The sequence below is a fragment of the Marmota flaviventris genome, chromosome 1, assembly GCF_047511675.1.
Source record: "Marmota flaviventris isolate mMarFla1 chromosome 1, mMarFla1.hap1, whole genome shotgun sequence".
Lineage (NCBI taxonomy): Eukaryota > Metazoa > Chordata > Mammalia > Rodentia > Sciuridae > Marmota > Marmota flaviventris.
In genome coordinates, this window is record NC_092498.1 from 11,938,549 (window position 1) to 11,963,339 (window position 24,791).

At 45.7% G+C, this 24,791-nt stretch overlaps 1 protein-coding gene across 2 annotated transcripts; it reads left to right on the top strand.

Moving 5' to 3' along the window:
- Positions 1-1,417: 1,417 nt before the first annotated feature.
- LOC114099170 (TRPM8 channel-associated factor 2) lies at positions 1,418-23,443 on the top strand. Of its 2 annotated transcripts, none has more exons than XM_071611341.1 (8): positions 1,418-2,277; positions 4,404-5,040; positions 15,495-16,486; positions 16,757-16,854; positions 17,847-18,060; positions 18,402-18,641; positions 19,478-19,815; positions 22,370-23,443. In XM_071611341.1, exons 2-8 carry the CDS (start codon positions 4,418-4,420, stop codon positions 22,622-22,624), a joined length of 2,760 nt encoding a protein of 919 aa, XP_071467442.1. In that variant the 5' UTR covers positions 1,418-2,277; positions 4,404-4,417; the 3' UTR covers positions 22,625-23,443. The 2 variants fall into 2 exon arrangements, with proteins under 2 accessions (XP_071467442.1, XP_071467448.1); XM_071611347.1 differs by having other exon boundaries at positions 4,407-5,040.
- The last annotated feature ends 1,348 nt before the right edge of the window (positions 23,444-24,791 follow it).

Genomic DNA, 24,791 nt, shown 5'->3' on the forward strand with positions numbered 1-24,791 from the left:
ACACGCTGGCGGGACAGAAGAGATTTTGAATGAGGACGCCCCTACATGTTAAAATTCAGTGGGGTTGTTTGTGGGGAGATGACTGTTTTTAAATTTCCTTTCTCTCTCTCTCTCTCTCTCTCTCTCTCTCTCTCTCTCTCTCTCTCTCATTAATTTTTGGTACGCAGGGATGCTTAACCACTGAGCCACACCCCAGCCCTTTTTTGGTATTTTATTTAGACACGGGGTCTCGCTAAATTGCTGTAGCTGGCTTTGAACTTGAGATCCTCCTTACTCAGCCTCAGGAGCCGCTTTTCAATAGCTCCTGTAAGGAGACACACGGTCTTGTAAAGAGGCAGCATGGTCTTCTTTTAACAACAAAAAGCTTTATAAACAGCACGGGAGCCCCCAAAGGGAACTAGAGAAAACGAGATCCAAAGTCCTGTTGTCTATAATCATTCTCAATTCATACCTTCCTTCCTGTATGTCTGCTCTCCCCCTCTAAAAACAAAATCAAACAAAGCACAGTAAAAATAAAAAGAGTGCATCCGCGGTGCACAGCGGTGCAAGAGCAGGATCGCGGCAAATCGCCCAGTTCCCTTCCTTCTTAACTCTCAACTTCCGACCCCTCCCAGGTGGAGATTCAAGCACCGACTCTCCAGTGCTTTAGCGTTATTTCTCCAATCATAGCTGTGTCTGTTTCGGTGACGTCACAGTCTTGTTTCCTTCCTAGCAACACAATCTCTGGGCACGGTTTCTGGGTAAACTTGGAAACCCCAAACGCCAGTTCTAGCTCCCGGTGAGGAGCTCCCTGGGGCTGCACTGCCGGAGGCTGACCACCAGAGGGCAGTCCCCGCCCAGGGGCCTTGGGCGAGGGTGACGTCGCTCTCGGGCGCAGCCTCCCAGGTTCCAGGGAAGGGAATCAGGTTCTACGCTGGCCGCGGTGGACGCGCGACAGGACTCTGTTGTTAAGGGACTGTTCGCCCTGAATGTGGTCGGTTGGAGACTCGGAGTTTACTTTTCTCACAAATTTGACAGCATATTTACGCCCTGTCCCAAGTGAGGCCGACCGCGGGCAGCGAGAGCAACCGCAAGGCGGAGATTCGGTTCCGGTGCGGTGACGATCCCGCCCTAGGGATCAAAACGACCCCACCCCAGGTGAGACCTGCCATCATAACAACCCGCTTCTGGAAAAGCCTGGCTCCTGGACAGCCGACCCCACCCCAGGATAACCCCACCCCAGGATAACCCCGCCTCTGCACAGCCCCTGGAACAGCGCTGCATATGGACAGTCCCGCCTCTGGACAGACCCGCCTCTGGGTAGACCCGCCTCTGGGTAGACCCGCCTCTGGACAGACCCGCCTCTGGACAGACCCGCCTCTGGACAGACCCGCCTCTGGGTAGACCCGCCTCTGGACAGACCCGCCTCTGGGTAGACCCGCCTCTGGACAGACCCGCCTCTGGACAGACCTGCCTCTGGGTAGACGCGCCTCTGGGTCGCCAGCCCCCAGGATAGCCCCGCCTCTAAATAGCCCCGCCTTTGGACTGCCTACCCCCTCCCCTACGGCTCCGCCCCTGGATGGCCACTCCTCTGGACAGTACCGCCTTTGGGTAGACCCGCCCCTAGGAAGTCCCCGCCTCTGGACAGCCCGCCCCTGAAGCAGCCTCTCCACTGGTTAGCCCCACCTCTGAATAGCCCCACCTGTGGGTAGACCCGCCTCTAGATAGCCCCGCCTCTGGACTGCCCAACTTCTGGAGAGCCCAGCCACGGGATGGCCCCGCAGCTGGACGGGCCCGCCGCTGGACAGCTCCGCCTCTGGATAGGTCATTTCTGGACAGATACCCCTCTGGACAGTACCGCCTCTGAACAGCCCGCAAAGGGACAGCCTGCACTGCTAAAGGCTGACCATCAGAGGGCTCAATCTCTGGATGGCCCACCACCGGGACATCCCCGCCTCTGGACAGCCCCTCTCCCCCATCACAGACCACCTCTAGGATAGGCCCGCCTCTGGACGCCCCGCCTCTGGACGCCCCGCCTAGCACAGCCCGCCTCCAGGATAGCCTCGTCTCTGGCTAATCACGCCTCAGGATAGCCCGCCTGAGACTGCCCCGCCTCTGGACAGCCCCCCAACACAGCCCCGCCCCAGAACAGCCACGCCTTTGGACAGCCCTGCCCCGGGACAGCCCCACGTCTGAACAGATGGACCCTGGAACAGCCCTGGCCCAGGACAGCCCCGCCTCTGGAAAGCCCCGCTGCGCCTCGGCAGCTGCAGTCTACCCCGACTCGGGCGAAGAAGTGTGAGTATTTCAGTCCATCTGTCTCCTAGAGTGCAGGCGGGTGGCCGAGCCGCTGGGGGACACGGGAAGGGTGCGCCCCAAGGAGCCAGAAGGAGCCGGACACCATTCCAAGTGGGCGAAATGTCTCTTCTCTTAGGTCTAGGTTTTCCATATACTTTCGTTAATCTGCTGCTATTTGCCAATTGTATCAAAATATATTTCAGTATTCTCTGAACTTAACGACAAACGTGTGCGTGTTACCTGCGGTGCCGGCCGTGCTTGCGCATGTGCAAGCACATTTAAGTGGAGTCTCCGGGTTTGCGTTTCAGGACCGATTACTCATCTGGGGTTTTTGTGTTTTCCTGTCAGACTAGGGAGAAATGAAAGACTGCTTGTTTTCGCAGTTAGTTAACAGGATCTTGAACTCCAATTTCTTGATCTCACGCTGCTGCCCTTTCCCACTCCTAAACTCTAAGCTGAGATCACCCAATGCTCTTACTATCCTGGAAACAATACTATGAAAGAGGAGGTAGATGGGAAAGGGAATGAGGGAGAGATTTCCACAGGAAATGCAGGGCACACTCAGGGATGCCAAACCTACTAGAGAATTTCTGAAAGACAGTGACAGGGGGAAAAAGTCTCATAAACAATGGAGTGCCAGACCTGGAGGACTTAAAATCCAGGGTGAGACACAGCAAGCTTCACCTCGTGGGCAGTGGATGCCATGTGAGAGTTCTTATTGGATTTTAAGGAAGAATATTGTAGACTGAAATGCAACCTGGGGACTAGAACCAGGTTTAGTCTACACATGAATGTAAACCAAAGGGCTTGACATTGGAGAAGATTGGCAGAAGGAACTGGTTGGAGACAGAGGGCTCAAGTTGTTTGACCCCTGATTTAGGTTCTTTCCTCAAAGCAACACCTGATGCAAGGACTGGCCTGCTGGTGGTTTATTTGGGAAGACAGCCCCGAAAGCCCCAGTGACGAAATGGGGAAAATGATACCCGGAAGGAGGGAACCCAGTAAGGGCTTGTGGCTGAGCTCTTGCCACTGTTCAGAGGAGCTCAGTCCCTCCAGGGCCATCTGAGGGGATGCTGTGAGATGCACCTCAAAAGACTCTAGGAATGTATCCATGGCTCCCTCCACTGGGTGAAGGTACCTAGAATGTCCATAACCACATGTGGGACTAACCTGTGCATCTGAGTGTACAGGAAAGTCCCCATGGTGAGCCCCTAGGTGGGGTGAGGGAAACAGCAGGGACACCCAAAGCACCAACTGCATTGCCCATGTTGCTTGGGGAAGCTAAAAGGGCAAAGCAGGATGAGCATTGAGTTTTCTCAGTATTCACTGTGCATACCATATGTGTGCACATCTTCAGAAACTGTCCTCCAAAGGATGTGATTCTCATTTTACAGGTGGAAAACCAAGCCCAAATAACTTACCAGAAGGCACTGCTCTGAAGGGAACAATGTAATGAGTTCAGTGTTAAGCACACCAAATTATAAAGACCTCCAGAAACTCCAGAATACCAAACAGGGACCTCCCCAGGCAGATAAGATATAGCAACAGGCATTTCCAGCTCACATAGTCAAAGCTGTCCGAACCAATGCAGTTTCTGGCAAGTGATGTGGCTTTTCTGTCCAAGGAAATCAAAATGAATCGACCAGTGCACACCAGCTTAACCCTGGCCTTGACCTGAGGGCATAGGAAGGAGAAGGAGCTGGATCTGGTCCTCCCTGCCCTGGTTCTCCAGCTACCCTGGTGCTTCTTCACTGATCAGGGGCCAGGCCTGTAATGCTCAGCCCCTGCCACCTTGTGGGTTTTCCCTTTAACACCACCTTCTCATCAGTGTCCTTCCTGCCATCCAATCTGAAATATCCTCCAGTCCCTCCATATCTCACTGCCAGGCTTTACTTTCATGACAGGGATTATTTGATGCTGCATTATATGTCTCTTTGCCTTCCTGTTTATTCATTGTCCTGTTGGGGTCCTTTTCTGTTTTGTCCCTGGATTTACTCCTAGTGTGAGAACATGCATGGCCCACAGTGGGGAACCAGTACAAGTTGCCAGGTGAATGAATTTAGTTCTTTGCTTCACTCCTTCCTCCATCTGTTCTGACCAACCTGAGACTTTGCTTTTCTCTGCAGCAGCTGGTAGAACCATGGCACCAACTCCTGATGCTGCTTTCGAGACCCTCATGAATGGAGTGACCAGCTGGGATATCCCCAAAGGCCCCATCCCCAGTGAGCTCCTTCTTATTGGAGAGGCCGCCTTCCCAGTGATGGTGAATGACAGAGGCCAGGTTCTCATCGCTGCCTCCTCCTATGGCCAAGGCCGCCTCGTGGTCATGTCCCATGAAGGCTACCTGTTACATGCGGGCTTGGCTCCATTTCTCCTCAATGCAGTGGGCTGGCTCCGTTCCTCCCCTGGGGCTCCTATTGGAGTGCACCCCTCCCTGGGTTCACTAGTAAACCTCCTGAAGGGCTCCGGGGTTGAGGCCCAGATTGAGCCAGAGCCTAGAGAGGCCCTGGGTGTTTACTGCACCAGTGCCTACAGTAATGGCTTGACCGCGAGGCTGGTCCAGTTTGTGAAACAGGGAGGGGGCTTGCTGATCGGGGGCCAGGCCTGGTATTGGGCCAGTCAGCATGGCCGTGACAAGGTGCTGTCCAGCTTCCCCGGGAACCAGGTGACAAGCATGGCTGGAGTGTACTTCACTGACATCCATGGGGACAGAAGCCACTTCAAGGTCTCCAAGAAGGTGCCCAAGATCCCGCTGCATGTCAGGTAAGTGTGCCTTTCCTAGTTAAAGAGTGTAATCATGCTTAACAATAGGCTCGATCTCCTCACCTCCAGTGACCTTCCATTTCAAGACCAGTGGTTTTCCACCTAGGTTTGGAACCACCACAAATCAAAAAGAGCACAGTCAAATGCACCAAGACACAAGAGGGGTTGATCCTCACCACCAGTCCCCCCTGTGACCAAAGCAGTATCCGCTTAATAGAAAAGCTTGTCTTAGAGTCCATCTCCGTGTGCCGTGCCTAGTACATACAGAGTGCTTATCAATTTCTCTTAAGTCATGGAATCAACTGTGGTTTGCAGAGCTCTTTATTATGGGCCAGGCCTCATTCTTTTTTTTTAATTTTTATTTTTTTTTAATACATGACAGCAGAATGCACAACAATTCTTATTACACATATATACCATGATTTTTCATATCTCTGTTTGTATATAAAGTTAAGTTGACACCCAGTTTGTTTCTTCATGCATGTACTTTGGATAATGATGTCCATCACATGTATAGTAGAGGTCTAGCAGAGATCAAAACAGTCAAACCATGCTGTTATGAAGCTTTATTCCACTGAAGAATTGGACAATTAGGGAACCAAATAGAAAGCTTTTTATAAGAACCACAAGGTAAAATAAAGTTGGGGGCTGGGATTGTGGCTTAGCAGTAGAGTGCTCGCCTAGCACGGGGCGGGACCCGGGTTTGATTCTCAGCACCACATAAAAAAAAATAAAAGGCATTGTGTTGTGTCCATCTACAAAAGAGATATTCTCTCTCTCTCTCAATAAATAAATAAATAAATAAATAAATAAATAAACTTGGGCACAGAGCTAGCCTGATGTGACAAGGAGGTGGGTACAGGCTATTATTATCTGGAGTCTATGGGGAATGCAAATGAGTCAGCTAAGCCAGGGTTTGATGGTACCTAATCAGAAGGAGGGAGTATAAGGAGCAAGGGTAAAAACCTAATCCTAAGCTAGTTTGGTGCATTCCAGGAAGATCAAGGAAGCCAGAATAATTAGAGCTGAGTGAATAAAGCCTGCATCAACAGGAGGTGAGGCTATCTGAGAACTGTTTGTCCACAGCTAGAACCACAGATTTTCATAGGGTGATGGAGAGGCAGTTTGGAATTCATATAGAGGAATGATTTGATGTGACTGTTATTTCCAAAGGAACCCTCTTCCTGAATGTGAACAGACTATAGGAAGCAAAGGTTGAAGTAGGAGATGGATCAAGGGGCCCCTGAAATAGACCCTGTGAGAGGTGGTGGTGACCAGTTAGGTTGTAGCAATTAAACTACTGGGAAGTGGTTCATTTGTTGGGTACATTTCAAAGGTAAGACACATAAGTCTTGGCTGGTGGACTGAATAAGGAGAAAGAGGGTTAAAGAGCAGTTGAAATGTCTGGCCAGAGTAACTTAGAGGCAGGCGGGTATTGCCAAATGGGACATTACAAGAAGACAGATTACAGGAGATTGGGTGTTTGATTTTGGATATTTTGTGTTCAAGATATTAGAGACTGTGTTTTTCCATGTATAACAAAAGTCTGACTACAGTGAATTAACCACGAAGGAGTATTTTTCTCATGCCACTTGAAGTCTATGGAGGTAGGTAGTCCAGACCTGTGGCAGAGCCTCTCTGGTGTCTCCCGTTCATTCTCTCTCTGTCTTTCCTGTCATGGAGTGTTGCTTTTATCCTGATAGGCACGAGATGGCCAGTACTCGCTCAGTCACTAGAATTACACCCAAGCAATAATAAGCCAGACTGGGTGCACCTGCTGGGCCTGTCTTCTTTAGAAAATCCTATTTTCTGGAAGCCCTAACCATTTATTGTCCTGCCCAAGGAGGGATCAGATAACAGCACTGAGGTGTGAGCTGACTGAGAAATTAAAAGTCTGAAATAATTAGTAAGATATAAAAGACAAAAAAAAAAAAAAAAAAAAAAACCACAGGAAAAAAGTTTCACAGTGGGGCCTGATGAGTGGATTGGACCTGATGGGTCGGATCTCTAACAAAGGAAAGAAGCGACCCCATCCATGCTTTATTAATAGTGAAACACATCGAAGGGGGATTTATTGTGAGAAATTTTGCAAGATAAACAGGAAGCCAGAGGCTGTGGGGACTGGCCTGATTGGAGACCTGTCACTTGTGCAGTGTTCTTCCTTCTCCAGGCAGCTGGCGCCCCAGGCTGTTTGGACACACTGGCATGGCTTTCACTCAAGGGCAGCAGGCATCTGAACTCAAAGCTATGGGAACCCATAGGTTTCAAGTTAGCATGGACTTTGCCCATTAACACAGCAAGTGGCCCTGTCTTTCAGCACCTTTGCACTGAGAGAAACCCCACAGGGGAATCTAGCTGTCCAAGGCTGTGGAGTTCAAAGCAATGATTCATTTGTCCCTTGGATAATTTATGTTCTAGTGGCCCAAACTAGATCCTGTGACCAACACCAGATCACCTGACCAGCCATAGCTACTAAGGATACTGAGGCTTTGAATGCTTTTAAATGGCATCCTTTAAATAATCAAGATTTTGCTACTAAGAAGAGATGTATTAATATTGCATTTGGAACTAGCAGTGTCCTGGAGTCTCAGCCCCAGCCCTGCCACCCTGGGAATTTGTTTCCTTCTGGGTGGGGGGATGGGGTGGAGAAGTGATGTGATTACCAGGGACATTAGAGTGGATTTGATTTGCTCCAACTTGTTGTTGATTCTAACAAGAAGAAAGAAACAAATTAAATCAGATCAGCATAATTCCTCTTAATTGCTCTAAGGGACTCTCCTTTTCAAAAAACTAAACCTGTTTCTCTTCATCTTCACCTCATTATATATCTCTGTTACTGGATCTGTGGTATGTTTGTGAACTTTTTAAGTTCTTAACTCTGGCAAACTTCAAACAGAGTCAAAAGTACAGAACAGTGCACTGAATCCCATTACCCAACCCCAACAATAGTCTACTCAGTGTCAAGGTCATTTTATCTACAGCCCCACCTCTGTCCACCTCACGTTATCTTGAAGCAAACAGGAGATATGTATCACACTATCTGTAATTCTCTATGTATCTAAAAGGAAATGAATTCTGACAAACATAACCATAAGACACCATTATGAAACCTGCAAGAACAGTCCCTTAATGTCACCATTCATTTCAAAATGTGTTGGCATTGGTATTAAAATAAAGCCCAAGTATTTTGATTCCTTGATAGAACTTTAATGTCTCTTATAAAACTATGACTTTCCTTTCCAACTTTTATTTTTTTTTTTTTTAAGACACCAGGTAGTCTATCCTGAGCAGTTTCCTTCAGTCTGAATTTTACTGATAGCATCTCTGTGGTGGTGTTTGATATATCCCCTTTCCCTCTCCATTCCTACAAATTAGAAGTGAGCTCTAAATTCCACCAGAGGATTGACAAAGCCTAAGGCCCAGTCCCCTGTTTTGGGAAATAATGGGTTTGGTTTTTTAACAGAGCCATGTCCATTCATTTCCAAATTGTCTGTGGTTGCTTTCAAGCTACAGTGGCCAACTTGAGTCATTGTGGCAAGAGCTCATGACCTCAGAAACCTAAAGTACTTCTCTGGCCCTTTAAGAAAAAGTCCCCCTCACACCCAGCTCCCGATGCAGAGGTTGAGCCCATGTTGTGGCCTGACCCTCTGTAGCTGGCATGTGTACATCCACTGGGTGGAACATGATGTCTGGTTTTTCTCCCTCACTGCTATGTTAGCAGTCATTAGTGATCCTTGCTTAGACCTAGATCTCTTAGTTCATTAGGGAAAATAAAGTGGTGAATTTAAACTTCTAGTATTCCCTTTATGTAATATTCAGAATGGTTCTATTAGATCAAACTAATTCATTAATAATTCGCTTACCCTGAGCTATAGTTTGCCTAGAAAAGATAACTGCCTAATTATTATGCTTTCTCATTTTGAAACCAGTTCTCAGAATATCAAATTGATTCCCTCATATCTTTCAAAGGTCACCAATGTGTTGTTTCCTACTATGTTGAAATTGTGTTTGAAACACAATGTGTTTAATTTCTTATCTTTATTTATGCTAAAATTGTCCTATGTCTGGTCACAGTGAGGCAATTCAAATGAACTCCTGAGTGGTCTTGACCTCGCCTTAATAAACTTTCTTGCTTTTTGGTATATTAAGAGGCTCCAGTCTTGTCTTACGCATTTCTTTGTCTAGGCCCAGGATCAAACATTTCTCTGAATATCTTTGTTTCTTTGAGTAGGAAATGGTATTTAGAAACTGCAATCTAGATTGTAGGGATGTTCATTGCTTCTGAGTCCATCATTGTTTCTAAGAAATTTTTTTTAAGGTAAATACATCAAGTGCTCATATGGATACTTCTCATTCTAATTCAGGGCTAAAGGATTTTTATTATTTCAGCAATATTGCATTTGTTTCCCCCCTTTTTTTTCTCCATAGCGACAAATCCCACTTCTGTAATACCAACATGATGATACATTTGCTTTATCCCACAATGTAGTTACAACATTTGAATAACACTACTACTAACAATGATTTGAATAACACTACTCCTACTACTACTAATATGATTACGGAAACAGAGATTATTTTCAGTGCTTTTTGCCTTATGTTATATTGTATTAGGTATATATAAAGTCAAATTACCATCCTTTAAAGTCCCTTAGAATAGTCCCTCTCTTTGTGGTTATACTACTAGATGGATATAAATGTCAATTCATTTTCTATTGTTTTTGAAATTGTTTTTGTAATTTGTATTATAAATATCGAAAATAATTATGGATCCAAAAAATATCTTGATTTTCTGTCCCTGTATTCTGTCCCTGTCCCCTTCATACAATTCTCTTCTTCCGGTTCTCCCCAATTTTATGGATGAATACTTCATTATTTTTTACTTATAAGTACACACATTAATACACTACCCTTTTTGGATAAGATAATAGCATGCTCTGTACCTTTTCCTCCACCTTACTTTTTCAATCAACATTATTGTGTGGATTGGCTCCATAATAGTATATAGAAATACACCAAGTATTCTACTATACTACACTGTATGGATATAATATTGTTTCTTCCTAAATTCCTTATTGGCAGACATTTTCCAGTATGCTTTTCATTTTTCCAGGTTTCTTTTTTGTTATTACAAATATACTGCAATGAATACTCTGTAGATAAATCTTCATGTTTTTGCCACATCACTGGAAGTGGGATTGCTGAGTGACACGGGAAGAGCATGTGTAATTTGCTGGGCGTTGCCAGGTCCCCTTGTTGCAGGTTGGGTCTCTAGGAGGCCAACTCAGACACAAGAGATGAGGGTGCAGAAAATTTATTAGGGAATGCTTTCAGTAGAGGAGGTGGAGGAAAGAAAAAGATTGTGCAGGAGGAAAATGGGAGCTGTGAGGCAAGTTTTTCTGAACACATGTTGATATTTTCACTAGTAAATGAAGCACTAGAAGAAACACAAGTGTCTATAATAGATTCTTTAATAATGTATGGTATATCCTACAGTTACAGCATATGTTTGAACACATAATATTGTTTTCAAAACCTCTTAAAAGAAAAGGAAAATATTCATGATACAATAGGCAAAATTAAGATATGAATCTCTGTTAAAATGGTGATAAATTCATTAAAACATTGTATATATAGGTTGCAAAACAAAACACTTAAAGAAAATATAATAAAATATGGACACATGCTTGATGATAATAAGTTGAAAATGATTATTTCAAACATTTTTGTTCTCCCCAAATTTTATAAATTGAAAAGCAGACATTTTTTTTACATTACTTCTTTGCCTTCCTACAACTTTCAAACTATAGGAAAATGCTCTCCAGGTCACATTAGGATATCTTTCTTTGACCCAATATCATTTGTGTTGTTTTCATTGTTTGTGCAACAAAAAGAAAACAGAAATGAATTTTCACAACACTTCAGTTTTCCCTTCTTTCTAGTACCTGGCATCCATTCTCTCATTCCTCTAAAATATATGACTGCCTGTGACATCCACACACTCTTCTGGGAACTGGGAGTGTTTAATTTAGGTCGTACTCGTGTGACTGACAGAAGAGTGGTGACTGCTCAGGTGACAGTGTATAAAACTAATTTTCCACATTGCTGGTTTTTGTTATTTGTTAATTATTTTATTAAAAATCCCAATATGACATTAAAGGAACTGGAACATTCTAAATCATCTATCTTTATGTATCATTTTAACTAGTTATGATTTCATACTTGTACTTTATATTCCGTTTAAGAACAATTTTGCTTTTACAAATAATCTTTTTAATGAGAATTTTTAGTTATAACATAAGTTACACCAACTTATGTAACTATTTCCTTTTTGTTGAATATTTATATGTTTTCAGTGGGTGCTATTTTAAGGGAAGAAGGCTATAAATGATGCACCATCCCTATACATCCTTAAAGTATTTAGATCTCTTTCTTTTATCATTTGGATTTGTGGTGTCCCACAAACTCTCCTGTGTTTGTGCAAGGATGTTCATGGTTGAAATTATTAGATTTTGAGAGCTGTAACCTAGTGAATGGTTAATCCATTTGATGGACTAATGATTTGAATGGACTCGCTGGGTGGTGATCATAGGCAGGTAGGGTGTGGCTGGAGAAAGTAGGTTCCTGGGGGTATTCCTTGGGGGTTTATATTTCCCTGGTGCCTTTCTTGCTCACTCTGCTTTCTGGCTACCATGAGCTGAGAAGCTTATCTCCACCACGCCCTTCCGCCATGATGTTCTGTCCTTACCGCAGGCCCAGAACAATGGAGTCACCTATCCATGGAAGGAACATCTCTAACTATGAGCCAAAGTAAACTTTAACTCCTTTAAATAGTTCTTGTCAGATATTTTGGTTACAGCCACAAAAAGCTAGCCAACACATTGCCTTAATGCAAAAACCCAATAGGTAACATTAGATTTCCTGTTTAATAAACTATCACGATATTTGGAATAGAGTTATTCAAAAGAAAGAAATAAAGACAGACCACTGGTAGTTCAATATCAAAGAAATCGGTTTGTGAATTTCTCTTCCTATTTTGGATGTTCTCTCAGATTTTTAAAGACAAATTTATTCTGCTTATTCAGTTTCAACTCAAGTACCCTCCTCAGAGGAATCTCCACCAACAGCCCAATTAAAACTAGGACAATCTTTCCAGTTTTTCTTGCCCACATTTCTCCATCTATTCCCTAGAATTTCATTCTCACAAGCTGTAAATACTTCACCTGTTCACTTGCTAATGCCTGTCTAGCCAACCGAAATATATAGTTCCTGCTATGCACAGAACTTGCTGGTTGTATTCATTGCTTTATTCTCAGTGCTTGGTGTGTGAAGCAATAGAGATGAACATATATTTGCAAATAAATCAGTGAGAAATATATGAATGATTGCATATCCCAAACCACTATAACAGAAAGGGCGGCCTGTTGTCCTAGCATTAACCCTGAATTAATTAACTCTGGGTTGTGGCATGTGGTGCCATACGGCTGAGTTTCAAACAACATCAGGAGCTGACCAATGGAGCAGGACTCTAAACTCCCAAACTGTCCCTATTTCTCCCCCATAAGGAAGTCTCTATGGAGGTTTTTAGTGGACTTTTCTGCAAGTAGTCTTGGTCATAGGCCTCTGGACTGACCCAGCAGGTTCCTTAACTTCAAATCCATCTTGAAAGGCCCTGAACTCCTTAAGGGAGTTGTTCTCTGCACACCCCAGCTTTGTCTACCAAGGGCAGGGACCAACTAGAGATCCTCTCCCATCTTATCCCCAAGGGCATGACCTGTTTGCATACCTGAGGCAAATCCTGGAATGAGTTGACTTTCATATTCACAGGCAGATACTGGCTGCTTTGACACCAAGACAGGGGTGGAGGGTGGTGGGGAAGTTAACCTCATATCATCAACAGCTCTTATGTTTACACGTGGTGTAATCTACTACGTCTGCAGCATATTGGAAGCTGCTCGTTTAAAAGTAAATGTGTATGAACCTCTTGAAAATTGTATAGTATCTATCCTCACCAAGTCCTAATTCAATAGGGAGGTCTTTGTCCAAGGATTTCCAGGTTAAGAGAAGCACAGTTCTGTTTTCATAGTTCTGTTTTCAATGTGATTCATAGCTCCCAGGTAGAGATTGTGTGAGATGAGGCACATTCTGTCCACCAAGTCTGATAAATCAATGAAACATACATAGAACATAGAAGGTATTTATGTTGATGCTATACTTGGCTAAGCCCTGGCCAAGGACTGTATTAGCTTCCTAGGGCTGCTATATGTGACAAAGAACCAGTGGCTTAACCCTAGAAATGTGTCATCTCATAGGTTCTGGAAACAGAAACCCAAGGACCTGGCGTCACCAGGGTTGGTCCCTTCCGAGTGCCTTGAGGAAGAATCTATTCCATGCCTCCCTCCCAGAATGTGATGTGGGGCTGGCAGTCTTTGGCCTTTCTGGGCTTGTGGGAGCATCACTCTGATCTCTGCCTTCGTCTTCACAGTGTTTTCCTTATGTGCCTGTTTGTACCCAGGTCTTCCTCTTTAAAAGAACACTAGTTATATTGTATTAGGGACCCACTCTATTTTGCTGTGACTTTATTCTAACTTTACTATGATCCTGTTTCCAGTAAGTTCTCATTCTGAGGTACTGGAGGATTAGGGTTTCAACCAATGAATTTGGAGAGAACTGGGGGGTTAGGGTTTCAACCAATGAATTGAACCTATAGCAATAGAATTAAGGTCTCTGTTTATCATGTGTAAAGTTCCTAATCATCAGGTAAATGTTCCTTACATATTTATGTATGCTAAATAATCACTAGCACATTAAAGATTTACTGTGTATTAGGGACTACCTTAGCCAAATTACAAGTGTTTATTTAATATTCTCAGGACTAAATGAGTCAATGGAGACTCTGAAAGTACTTTTCATAGGGCTTTTCTGTCAAGAGAGGATGCAGGATCACACCCTGACCTGTCAAAATCCAGAGCCCAAGCTGGGACTCTCTCACTGGATAATAGTGGCTGGATGTGTTTCCAACCCAAGGGTGTGAACCTCTGGGTGATTAATGTTTAACTGCTGCTTGCCATGTTAGGAGTTTTCTACCATTTGTTGAGATTTGCAGGGGCCTGTCAGGAGCCAAAAGAACTCTTGGAGTAGAATGTTTTATTATCAAGTCTGGTAGCTTAGTGTCATTACCCCCAAAATTAGAATTGAGTCTCATGGGGGGAGGCAGAAGCAAAACTGATGCCTGTATCCTTACAACATCTGCATGATTAAAAATGGAATGTCAAAAGTAAGATATGATCCTTTACATTTTCATGCTGAAAAGAAATTAAGGAGAAACTATCTGTACAAGAGGTATTTTTAAAAGAAATGTTTTACTTTTTAAATGAGTAAAATATTTCCTTTAAAAATGACATTTGATTTTATTATGAAATTGATGTATTGATTTTTTAAAAAATCAAGACAACAAAGTTTTTAAAGATGATTAAGATGACCTATAACCCACTAGGCAAGATGACCACTGAAGATGTTTGATAACTATCATTTGGATACCATTTCTATGTCTGTTTTTATGGTTTTTAGAATTGTTTTTTCAGGAGTTTACTTATTTAGTGAATAGTATCCTGGAATCTAGTTTTTACTTCCCATTAAGCCAATATCATCGAAAATATTTTAATTATCATGCAGTCTGCTGTGTTTGGTTAACCATAATATATTGAACCAATCTCCTATGGTTTGACATTTACTGTATACACAAATTCATTTTAAAGAAAAAACTCTTGAAATACAAAACTTCTTTGAATTCATTACATTTGACCACATTTAGTAAAAAGTCATGAATACTACCATCAGATTTAAATAGACTTTTTAAATGGATGTTTATATAAATCAAACCTCGGAGGTGTTCCAATCTCCACTTAGTCTCATGGAGAGAGCAATTTGTTGTGTTGTATAGCTCCGCTTTGCAGAAAATAAGCCCTAGGAAATTCATAAGCAGGACGGCCTTCTCTAAACAGACTAGTTTTCCAAAATTTTATGTCTAATAATTTTAAAAGATATAAAATACAAGTCAGAATATTCAATACTTTAGCAGACCAAATTGCAAGAATTCCCAGGGGTGTTCATTTGGAGAATATGAATATTAAGATATGCAAATAAGGCCACCAACTCCCTCTCCACTGTTTCATCAAATCTATGACAGCACCAACTGAAACAAGCACCAGCATTTTATGTATGACTAAGGAAGAACAAGCACTGTCAATTAAGCAGTGATATGCCATCAGTTGTAACAAGTGAAAGAGTATGTCTAGAAATTGATGAAACAAATTGCATTCCATGCTAACATCCTCAATGCTGTTGGTAAGAAGGAGAATCTGAAGGAGCCATGTGCTCTTTCTCTGTTCAGGGAGCTCTTGTTGGTGGTTCTTTAACAGACTGTGTCTCTCTGTCTCCCGTGTCTCCCCCAGGTGTGGGCAGCAGCTCAGGCAGGACCAGCAGCAGCTCCTGGAAGGGATCTCGGAGTTGGACATCCAGACAGGGGGAGTCCCCTCCCAGCTGTTGGTGCACGGGGCCCTGGCCTTCCCTCTGGGACTGGATGCCTCCCTCAACTGCTTCCTTGCAGCTGCCCACTATGGCCGTGGCCGGGTGGTTGTGGCTGCCCATGAGGGCATGCTCTGCGCTCCCAAGATGGAGCTCTTCCTGCTCAATGCTGTGCGCTGGCTGGCCAGAGACCAGAAGGGCAAAATTGGGGTGAACTCAAGTCTAAAAGATCTGCATGCCCTACTGTTGAAGCACGGCCTGCAGTGCAGGTTGGAGTCCCATCTGACCAGTGACTTATGTGTGTACTGCTGCAAGGCTTACAGTGACAGAGAGGCCAAGGAGCTCCAGGAGTTTGTGGCCGAGGGTGGGGGACTGCTGATCGGAGGTCAGGCCTGGTGGTGGGCCTCCCAGAACCCAGGCCGCTCTGCCTTGGCTGCTTTCCCTGGCAATGTCATCCTCAACTGCTTTGGCCTCAGTATCCTGCCTCGGACTCTCAGCCCAGGCTGTTTCCCTGTCCCCACTCCTGAGATGAGGAGCTACCACTTCCGTAAGGCAATGTCCGAGTTCCGGACTGTGTTGAACCACGGTACTGAGAACCTGGAAAAGAGTCACTTGGCAAAGCTGGGAGTAGATGGGGCAGCCTTCCTCCAGATTCCTGCCCAGGGGGTTCCTACTTATGCCTCCTTACACCGGCTCCTGAGGAAGACGCTGCAACAGGCAGGCCTCCCAGCTGTGAGCAAGGAAAAGCCGGTTGCCCGTGACTCCTGTGAGGCCACCATGCTCTGTCTGGCCACAGAGTTGGCACACTCTGGGACCGACTGCTCCCAACTGGCTCAGGGCCTCGGCACGCAGACCTGCCCCTCCAGGATGCAGGCTTCAGCAGACCCCATCACTGTGGAGATCAATGGGACTAACCCAGGTATGGCGTGGACAGAGAGTGCCAGGGCATCCTAGACCAGGGGCAGGTGGGCTGGGCTCGCTTCACAGGACCTTGCAGGTCCTGAACCTCAGGAAAGCTGGCTCTATGCTTTATCAGGTACTTGCAAGAAGACAGGAGTTGGGGTTTTCATGAAGCCTTAGGAGAGGTGAATCATCCTGGGAGAACTGGACCTGTAGAGCGGCTGGGAGGCTGCAGGTAGAGATGGAGTCCTGTGGAACAAACAACTCAGCCTTCTCTTTCACTTGTCAGGCAATGAGGACTCCTGGGTGAGCACCGGGCTCTACCTCCTGGAAGGACAAAATGCAGAAATCTCCCTGCCTGCAGCTACAGCCTGTGCTGGCCTGAAGGTAGGGACCCCCACATCAGCACCTCCCCAACTGCCTCCTCCTCACCCTCTGTCCTTCCTGGAACTGCACAGGGAAGGACTATTTTGCCCCTTTTAGATTTCACAGATGAAACAGCCAAATTTAAGGGAGCCTACATGAGTGACTGAGGTCCCTACTGTAATATCAAGTCTGGAGCTCACCACTAAGCCTTCTGCTTTCTACACACACGTGATTAATTTACTGGAAAATGAGGATGTGAAGGAGGAGAAGCACCTATATCACATTGCCACTCACCCATTTCCCAGATAATACAGGCCTCTCAATTTTACCTCTCTACCTTGACAACCAGAAGAATTGGCCTGATCCAGTCATCCAGAAATATAGGCCCTATATTCCAAGTTTAAATTCTGCCTCTCATCTGAGTCACTTCCCACCACAGTGAGGGTCTCTTTTTTGTCAGTGTCCTCTCTGGAGTTCACTTCCATCAATCCTAAGAAAAGCAACCAAGGCCTCCAGACAAAACAAGAAGCAGAGCTCTGCACAAAAAGGAGAGGAACAATCCTTTGCACCCGACCCCCAACCCCAGGCCAGATTTCTCCACTTCCAATTGAACCTCCTCTCTGCTCCCAAGGGACAGAGTAGGATCCCAGGGTTCATTCCCGCATCAGAATCTCCATGCTGCTTAGGCTTGGTGTGACACCCAGGACCCTGCCTGGTAATAGGACACCAAAAGCCCCTTCTCCACTCAGCCTTGGGGTTATTATGTCTGATGCCTCACATACTAAGGTCTGATGGAAATCTACTATGGAACCTGAAAAATGTATCATGGTTATCTTTTAGTTCCTATGACTTTGGAGTGATAACAATTTCATAGTTTTCCATGCATCACTCATGGAAAAGGGAAGTCAGAGTTTTGTGTCTAACAGCCTCTGTCCACACAGCCCCATGGGCAGCCCCATACCTGGGTCATAGGAACTCTAGTTCCCCTACACATGGTGGAATTGCCTGTCCAGGTTCAGATTGGCTGCCACACGGATGACCTGAGCAAGGCTAAGAAGCTCTCCCGAGCCCCTGTGGTGACTCACCAGTGCTGTATGGACAGGACCCAACGGTCAGTCTCCTGCCTCTGGGGTGGCCTCCTCTATGTCATCGTTCCCAAGGGCAGTCAACTTGGCCCTGTGTCTGTCACCATCAAGGGGGCTGTGCCTGCCCCTTACTACAAGTTGGGTAAGTGGACTGGGAATTTGGGGAAGAATGGTCGCTGCGGGTCCCATGGTGACTATGGGCAGGTTGCTAGAGGGGCAAGGGAGAAAGGTCAGTGGAGAAGGAGGGAGAACTATTAGAGGTAAACCTGGAGACTGTAGATACCTCCCACCTGTGTGTCCATGGAGACTTCAGGGCAGAAACAGAGAGGGTCTGGAAGCTCATCCTTCCCCTTCATGAAGGCTGTTGGCCTTCACGACAGTGGTTCATTATCTCAGTGTTTTTCTCTGGGAGTTCGAGTTGTATTTTTCACCTCAAAGGGAAGTTGGGGTGGAGGGTGGCAGGTACATGTTATGTGTTCCCAGATAAGACATCCCTGGAGGAGTGGAGGAGCTGTATCCAGGAGAACCCGGCTCCCTGGGGAGAGCTGGCCACAGACAACATCATCCTGACAGTGCCCACTGCAAACCTCCAGGCCCTGGAGGACCCCGCGCCTGCGCTCCACCTCTGGGATAAGATGATGCAGTCTATATCCCGGCTGGCGGCCCAGCCTTTCCCTTTCCGTAGACCTGAGAGGATTGTTGCTGATGTGCAGATCTCAGCTGGTGAGTGTCCTGGGAGAAAGTGCCAAGTCAGTGGACATCATTTGTTTGTTATTTTGTCTCTAATCCCCAAGATGTGTAAAGCATAAATCGACTAGTAAACTAAAAGGGACGAACACATAAAAGACACAGACCTTGATGGGGATGAAAAATGTTGACTTTAAAAAAAGTGAAATGGACATCTTACAAGGTGAGATAACACAGATTGGTAGAACAACATCAGAAACTTAGAGCTAGGAGTTCCCAGATGTCGGTGAGGGTCATTTCAAGGAGAACATGCACAATGATCTTTTTCTTTCAAACCTAAGTGAGAATTCATATGAAGAGGGGAAATGAGTGAAGGGGTTTGTATTACATATTGAATGGTTTAGAGCAAAGAGGACCAGAAGGAGAAATTAGACATTCTGTTTCCCACATGGAGAGAATTTATTTGGATTTCAATATTTTTATCTTTTAAAAAGGATGACACTATTTCTGTCATAGAGTAAGAATCTGGACACCAGTTTTTTTACCGGGAGGAAGAAAAGCCAACACTGAATTAGCCTCCAGGATCTCAGATCCAGCCAGACACAGGACATGATGTTATATACTTTCACAAAAAAATGAAGCATTGAATTCCACCAAGGACAATTGTATAAAATATATCCCTACTACTCAGGACCAGAGCTAGGAGAAGGGCAAAGTTGAGGGTGGGAGAGGCTGGGAAGGGGAGCACACACTTTAGCAAAGCTATCTAATTCCCAACCAGCACCAAAAAGTTCCAGAGTGTGCAGAAGTGAAGAGAGGAGGGTTGCATGGACCTCACTTTCATGCTCCGTCTCTTTCTTCTATATTCCCAGGCTGGATGCACTCAGGGTACCCCATCATGTGCCACCTGGAATCTGTGAAGGAGCTCATTGATGAGACAGTCATGAGAAGATCAGGTCTGTGGGGACCCATCCACGAGCTGGGCCACAACCAGCAAAGACATGGATGGGAGTTCCCTCCACACACCACTGAGGCCACCTGCAACCTCTGGTCAGTCTACGTGCATGAGACAGTCCTGGGGATCCCCAGGGCTCAGGCCCACCCTGCTCTGAACCCCGCAGAACGAGAGAAGAGAATCAAGGCATATGTGGGAAAGGGAGCTCCGCTGAGTGACTGGAATGTGTGGACAGCTCTGGAAACATATCTACAGGTACTGAGCAGAAATTCAGGGATTTGGAGCTTCCTGACTCCTCAGACTTATAGCTTCCAGGCTCCCAGGAGCTCTCCAACTCCTCATGACCCCACCTATCCTGTACCCTGTGTGGTGAGAGAATGACCTCTGTTGTCGTGCATAAGAGAAAAGGAAATGTATCCTGGTAGAGTCAGAAGCCTATTTATCTCCATTATACAGCATCTTGGTTAATAGCAGAAGCTCTGGGTTAGACTTTCCTGAGATTGGATCACAGCTCTTCTACCCACGTGTTCAGTCCATGGTCCCCTAACAGATGTTCATCAAGGTGTTTGTTGTGCTGTGCTGGTTTTCCTCTCAGTTGTATGGGTCCAGTGAGTGTCCATCCCTTAGACAGCAGGGGCTCTTGACAGGGTACCTACCTGCATCACAAGGAGGCTTTGGAGGAGAAAGAGATGCTAACAAGCTTCTCAGTCTTCCTTCACCCCACTGGAGCCAAAATCATTTTTAAATATATAAATAACCAGTCAAATCGGTAGGAGAAGAGCAAAGTCACTGAGCAAATCTGTTTTCTATGGCATAAGCAGAGGTCCCTGTCCCCCATCCCCAAACCCTGCTTTTAGCTTTGATGTTTTCAAGCTGTCAGAGCCACTGCCAATACCAGATCTCTTATGAGGTAACTGCAGCCCTATAGGCAGATGCTGTATGGCCCACTCTTCACAGAGGCACACACCAAATTAAGGAATTTAAGCAGCCTATTCAGCAGCACCACTTAAGTGATGGACCAGGAATGTAATCAGGAGTTAATGCAAACCCCAGGCTCTTGTCCTTCCTTAGCCTCTCTAACTTTGATTCTCATTCACTAATTTTCTGAAGAGTGAATATGAGGCGGTCCCTCTTCATCCATTGCTGCCATTTCATACAGCCCGCCCAAGGGCCACAGGACAGCAGGCCTTCATGGTAGGCTGTCACTGAAGTGGAAGTTAAAACCCGAATTCTGCTCTGCCCACCTACCACTGGCTGTGGAGTGCTGAACCTCAGTTCACAAAAGCTCTGGAGAGACCTGCTTCCACCTTGGAGCCTGAGGGTTGGTGTCGGGACGGGCAGGTGCTTCTCTTCCCCACCTGCTGGAGGTCCCCGTGTCACTCCCGCTGTGGACGCCGCTGCTCAGGTCCTCATGGTTTTCCTCTCAGTGTGGCTCAGTAGCCTCCTCCTAAGTTGCTCCAGCATCTTGCCTGAATCCCCAACCATCCCCCTCCATGCTTCTCCCTAAATAGGGTCAATATTCCATCTTTAAAACTCTTAAAATATTCCTTTTATGTACAGGAGAAAGGTGAGGGTGCTTAGTGGGGCACAGAGGCCCTTAACCTTGGGACATTTGCCAGCACCTGCAGCTGCACCTCCTGATTTTCTTTCAGCCTGTATCTTTCAGTGCACCAAGCTGCTCACAGTTGCAAGCACATCTCTCTGCTTCAGGCCTCTGGGCCTCCCTTGTTTCTGTCCTGCAGCCAGAACGTGCTTGAACATCTTGCCTGTTGCCTGTCAAGCCACCTGTCAGAATTCAACTGTGTTGTCCCCTTCTCCTACTCAGCTGCCTCTCGGAAAGACAGCCCTTTAGGGATGTGCCTCCTTGAATGTCCATCTTTCCCACTGATCTGTGCCCTCTAGTGGGACATGAGCTCTCTACCACTTTTTCCTGTCACAGTGTCTGGCACACCATAGATACCTCAAGAGAGTTATATGTTTAATCCTGTTGTATTGATTGATGCATTAATTAATAAGCCACAGGCAGGAGGACTGTCAGGCCAGTGCAGCAAGAACAGAGGAACAATCGTGAGGCCACAGTAGAGAGACTGTGAGAGAGGCCCCACTCGAGGGTCATCTATCCTTGGGCTTGTACACTCCAGATTCAGAGAATTCCCATCCATCAAATGGGGATGGCACTGGGAAACACCCAGATCCCTGCTAATTCCAAATTTCTGTCATCTTCACCCCTCTATAAGATAGGAGTCACTCTCATTTGGAGCCCCTTGCAAAATGCCTAAATATTTCCTTATGTGTCCCAAAGACAGTGTTGCACACAGTACTATGGTACCTGGCGATAGTCACAGTCCTGAGGTGGCTAATTAAAAAAATAAGGATAATCACCATGTCCGAAACGTGTTGGAGGTCACCTGCTTTTGGGGTCCCAGTCCTCCCTCTAACTGTGTAGGATGTAATAGTCTCCCTCATCTCAGTCTAGATCCAATCTATCCTGATATTAAGACCTGGGATATTAAATTCTTTATCAAAAATAATGACAGTAACTGTAGCTTATTGAATATTTACCACTTTACACATACTAAGTTTCCCCTGAGCCCCTCCACTAGGTTCTTGGGGTACAGTTTCTTGGCTGAGAGCCAGAATGAGCCCCCAAGGCTGAGTTTCTGTGTGGGGGCAGAGTGGGGAGGGGAAGCAATAGGAGGGACACTGACAATGAAGGGGACCAATGGCTGTAAGTGAGATGGACCTGTCAGCCCCCGAGCTGCAGTTCCTTGGTGAACCTGACCCCACCCTGCCCTTCTTTCTCTTCCAGCTCCAAGAGGCCTTTGGGTGGGAGCCCTTCACCCAGCTCTTTGCTGAGTACCAGACCTTCTCTGGCCTCCCCAAAGACAACGTGAGCAAGATGAATCTGTGGGTGAAGAAGTTCTCTGAAACAGTGCAGAAGAACCTGGTTCCTTTCTTTGAGGCCTGGGGCTGGCCTGTCCAGAGGGAAGTGGCTGATAGCCTGTCCTCCCTGCCCTGTTGGCAGGAAAACCCCATGAGCATATACAGTGGCACCAGGAGGTAAAGGGCATGTAGCAGCCAGGAGGGACACGAGGAACTGTCACTTCACCAACTCCAGAACCACCATGTGGCTGGAATCTCCCAGTATCTTATAGAGTGTCCTGCTTCCCAGCCTGCCTTCCAGATGGTGGTCTGGGTCCGAAGCCAAAACTGAACCAGCTTCCTCAGGAATGTACCTGTGTTTTTGGTTTTTCTATTCTTTGGTTTGTTTTTTTCCTCATATTTCCATGCTCAGCAGCAGCCTCACTTAACCATCAGCTCCAGCAGAGGGTTCCCCCTTGTATCCTGAGGCATCTGTTTTCCACCAGTAGTTCTAAAGACCAGGGGTTCCCATGAGAACCTGATATCGTGCCTTCAAACCTGCTGTCCCCAACCAAGGCCCCAATTCTTTGTGCTTTGAGAAGCTTTCTGATAGCAAGAGAGACAGGTGATGGTGTGCTGAGAGCCCTTAGCTACTTGGTTCAATGCCTTCCTACTGGCTCCTCCTGGATAATTGTGGCCATGTTTATGCACAGTCACATTCTGCAAATGTAGGGGTGGACTTTGCTTTCTTGCAGTCACACAGTGGTCTGTCAATCCAGTTTAGTGTGGGCATTCTGAGCACTGAATCACACATTGGTGTTGACCCCCCTGAGGTTAGCCTTCCGTTCTTGTCGAAAGACATTTAGAGAATATCAAAGTTGCTCCCAGACATGGTCTCAGTAAGGATTATTGCTGTTATCTGAACCCAGCCTACACTTATTTCTCCCACCTCTGGACGGATTCTCAGGTATAACTAACCCAAAGAAAAATGGCGTCCATTCAAATAAATGGTACAGAGCTATTGGTGTTTGGTCTTTTGAGTTAGTTAATCTTGTGATACTTTTTATTTTCTACCAAAGACAAATTTCACATTAGCAATCTCTGCCACATTCCCTTTTGTTCTTAGCATAAAACAGGTGTCTGACTCCTCTGATTACCCAGGAATCAAGGCACTGTCTTGATGGTGAAGCCCACAGACATAGTTGTCTTCACTCTGAAACAAGATGCCTGGGGATAGCAGAACAAATACTCAGTTACCCACAACCCAGCACCCTCAGAGCTTTCCTTAATGTCAATTTGACCTATCCTAACTCTTTGGTTAGGAAGGCTTCTAATTAGAGATTTGCCTCCAGGATTAATGGATGTTTGGTTTGCCTACCCATTTTCTCAAGCATGTTTTTGTTTGTTTCATAAATCATTTCGTAAGCTCTGCTGAGAGCAGAGGAGAACTAACCCAGAGAAAGTCTCCTCTGAATCCCCTCAGCTCACTTCCTCAGGTCTAGGATACCTTCCCTGCATTTCCCTAGGGTCCTCTGCCCAGTGCTTTGCATATGAAAGGTGCTCATGAAAGAACAGTAGTGACCCCTGACACATGGCCAGTGTTGTGGTTTGGGTGTGAGGTATCTCCCCAAATCTCACAGGTGAGAAAATGCAAAAAGAGTCAGAGAGGAAATAATTGGATTATAGGCATCTTAACCCAATCAGTGAATTGATCCCCTGAGGGGGATTAACCAAGTGGTAACTGAGGTGGGTAGAATGTGGCTGGAGGAGGTGGACACTGGGACGTGGATTTGGAGTATGTATTTTGAATCTGGCAAGTGGAATGTCTCTCTGCTTCCTGATCATCATGTGAGCCAGTTCCCTCTGCCAAACTCTGCCACCATGAGGTTCTGCCTCACCTTGAGCCCCAAGGAATGGAGCCAGCTGTCCATGGACTGAGGCCTCTGAAAACATGAGCCTCCAAATTAAAGTTTCCTCTTCTGAAATTGTTATGGTCAGGTCTTTTAGTCACAGCAGGAAAAAAAAAAAAAAAAAAAGCTGACTAAAACAAGGAGTGAATGTGTCCCCAGCCCTGTGTGAAGTGTTTTCAACACATTATCACATGTGCTCTTCCAACAGAACCCCCCTAGTTTTCTAGATCAGAAAACTCATACTTAGGGATATTAAATAACTTCTCTGAAGCTCCAGAGGCAATAAGCAGAGAGCCAGGGCTTGTCTGAAGCCCACAGCAGTGAAAACTTACAGAAATTACCCTACAGAACTTTGGTTTCTTGTGGTTTTCTCTCTCATAATTCACTTCATTACTTTGTCACAAGCTCCTTCAGTTTTTCTTTGGGATCACCATCCTCAATACAAAGAGTCCCCTTGGT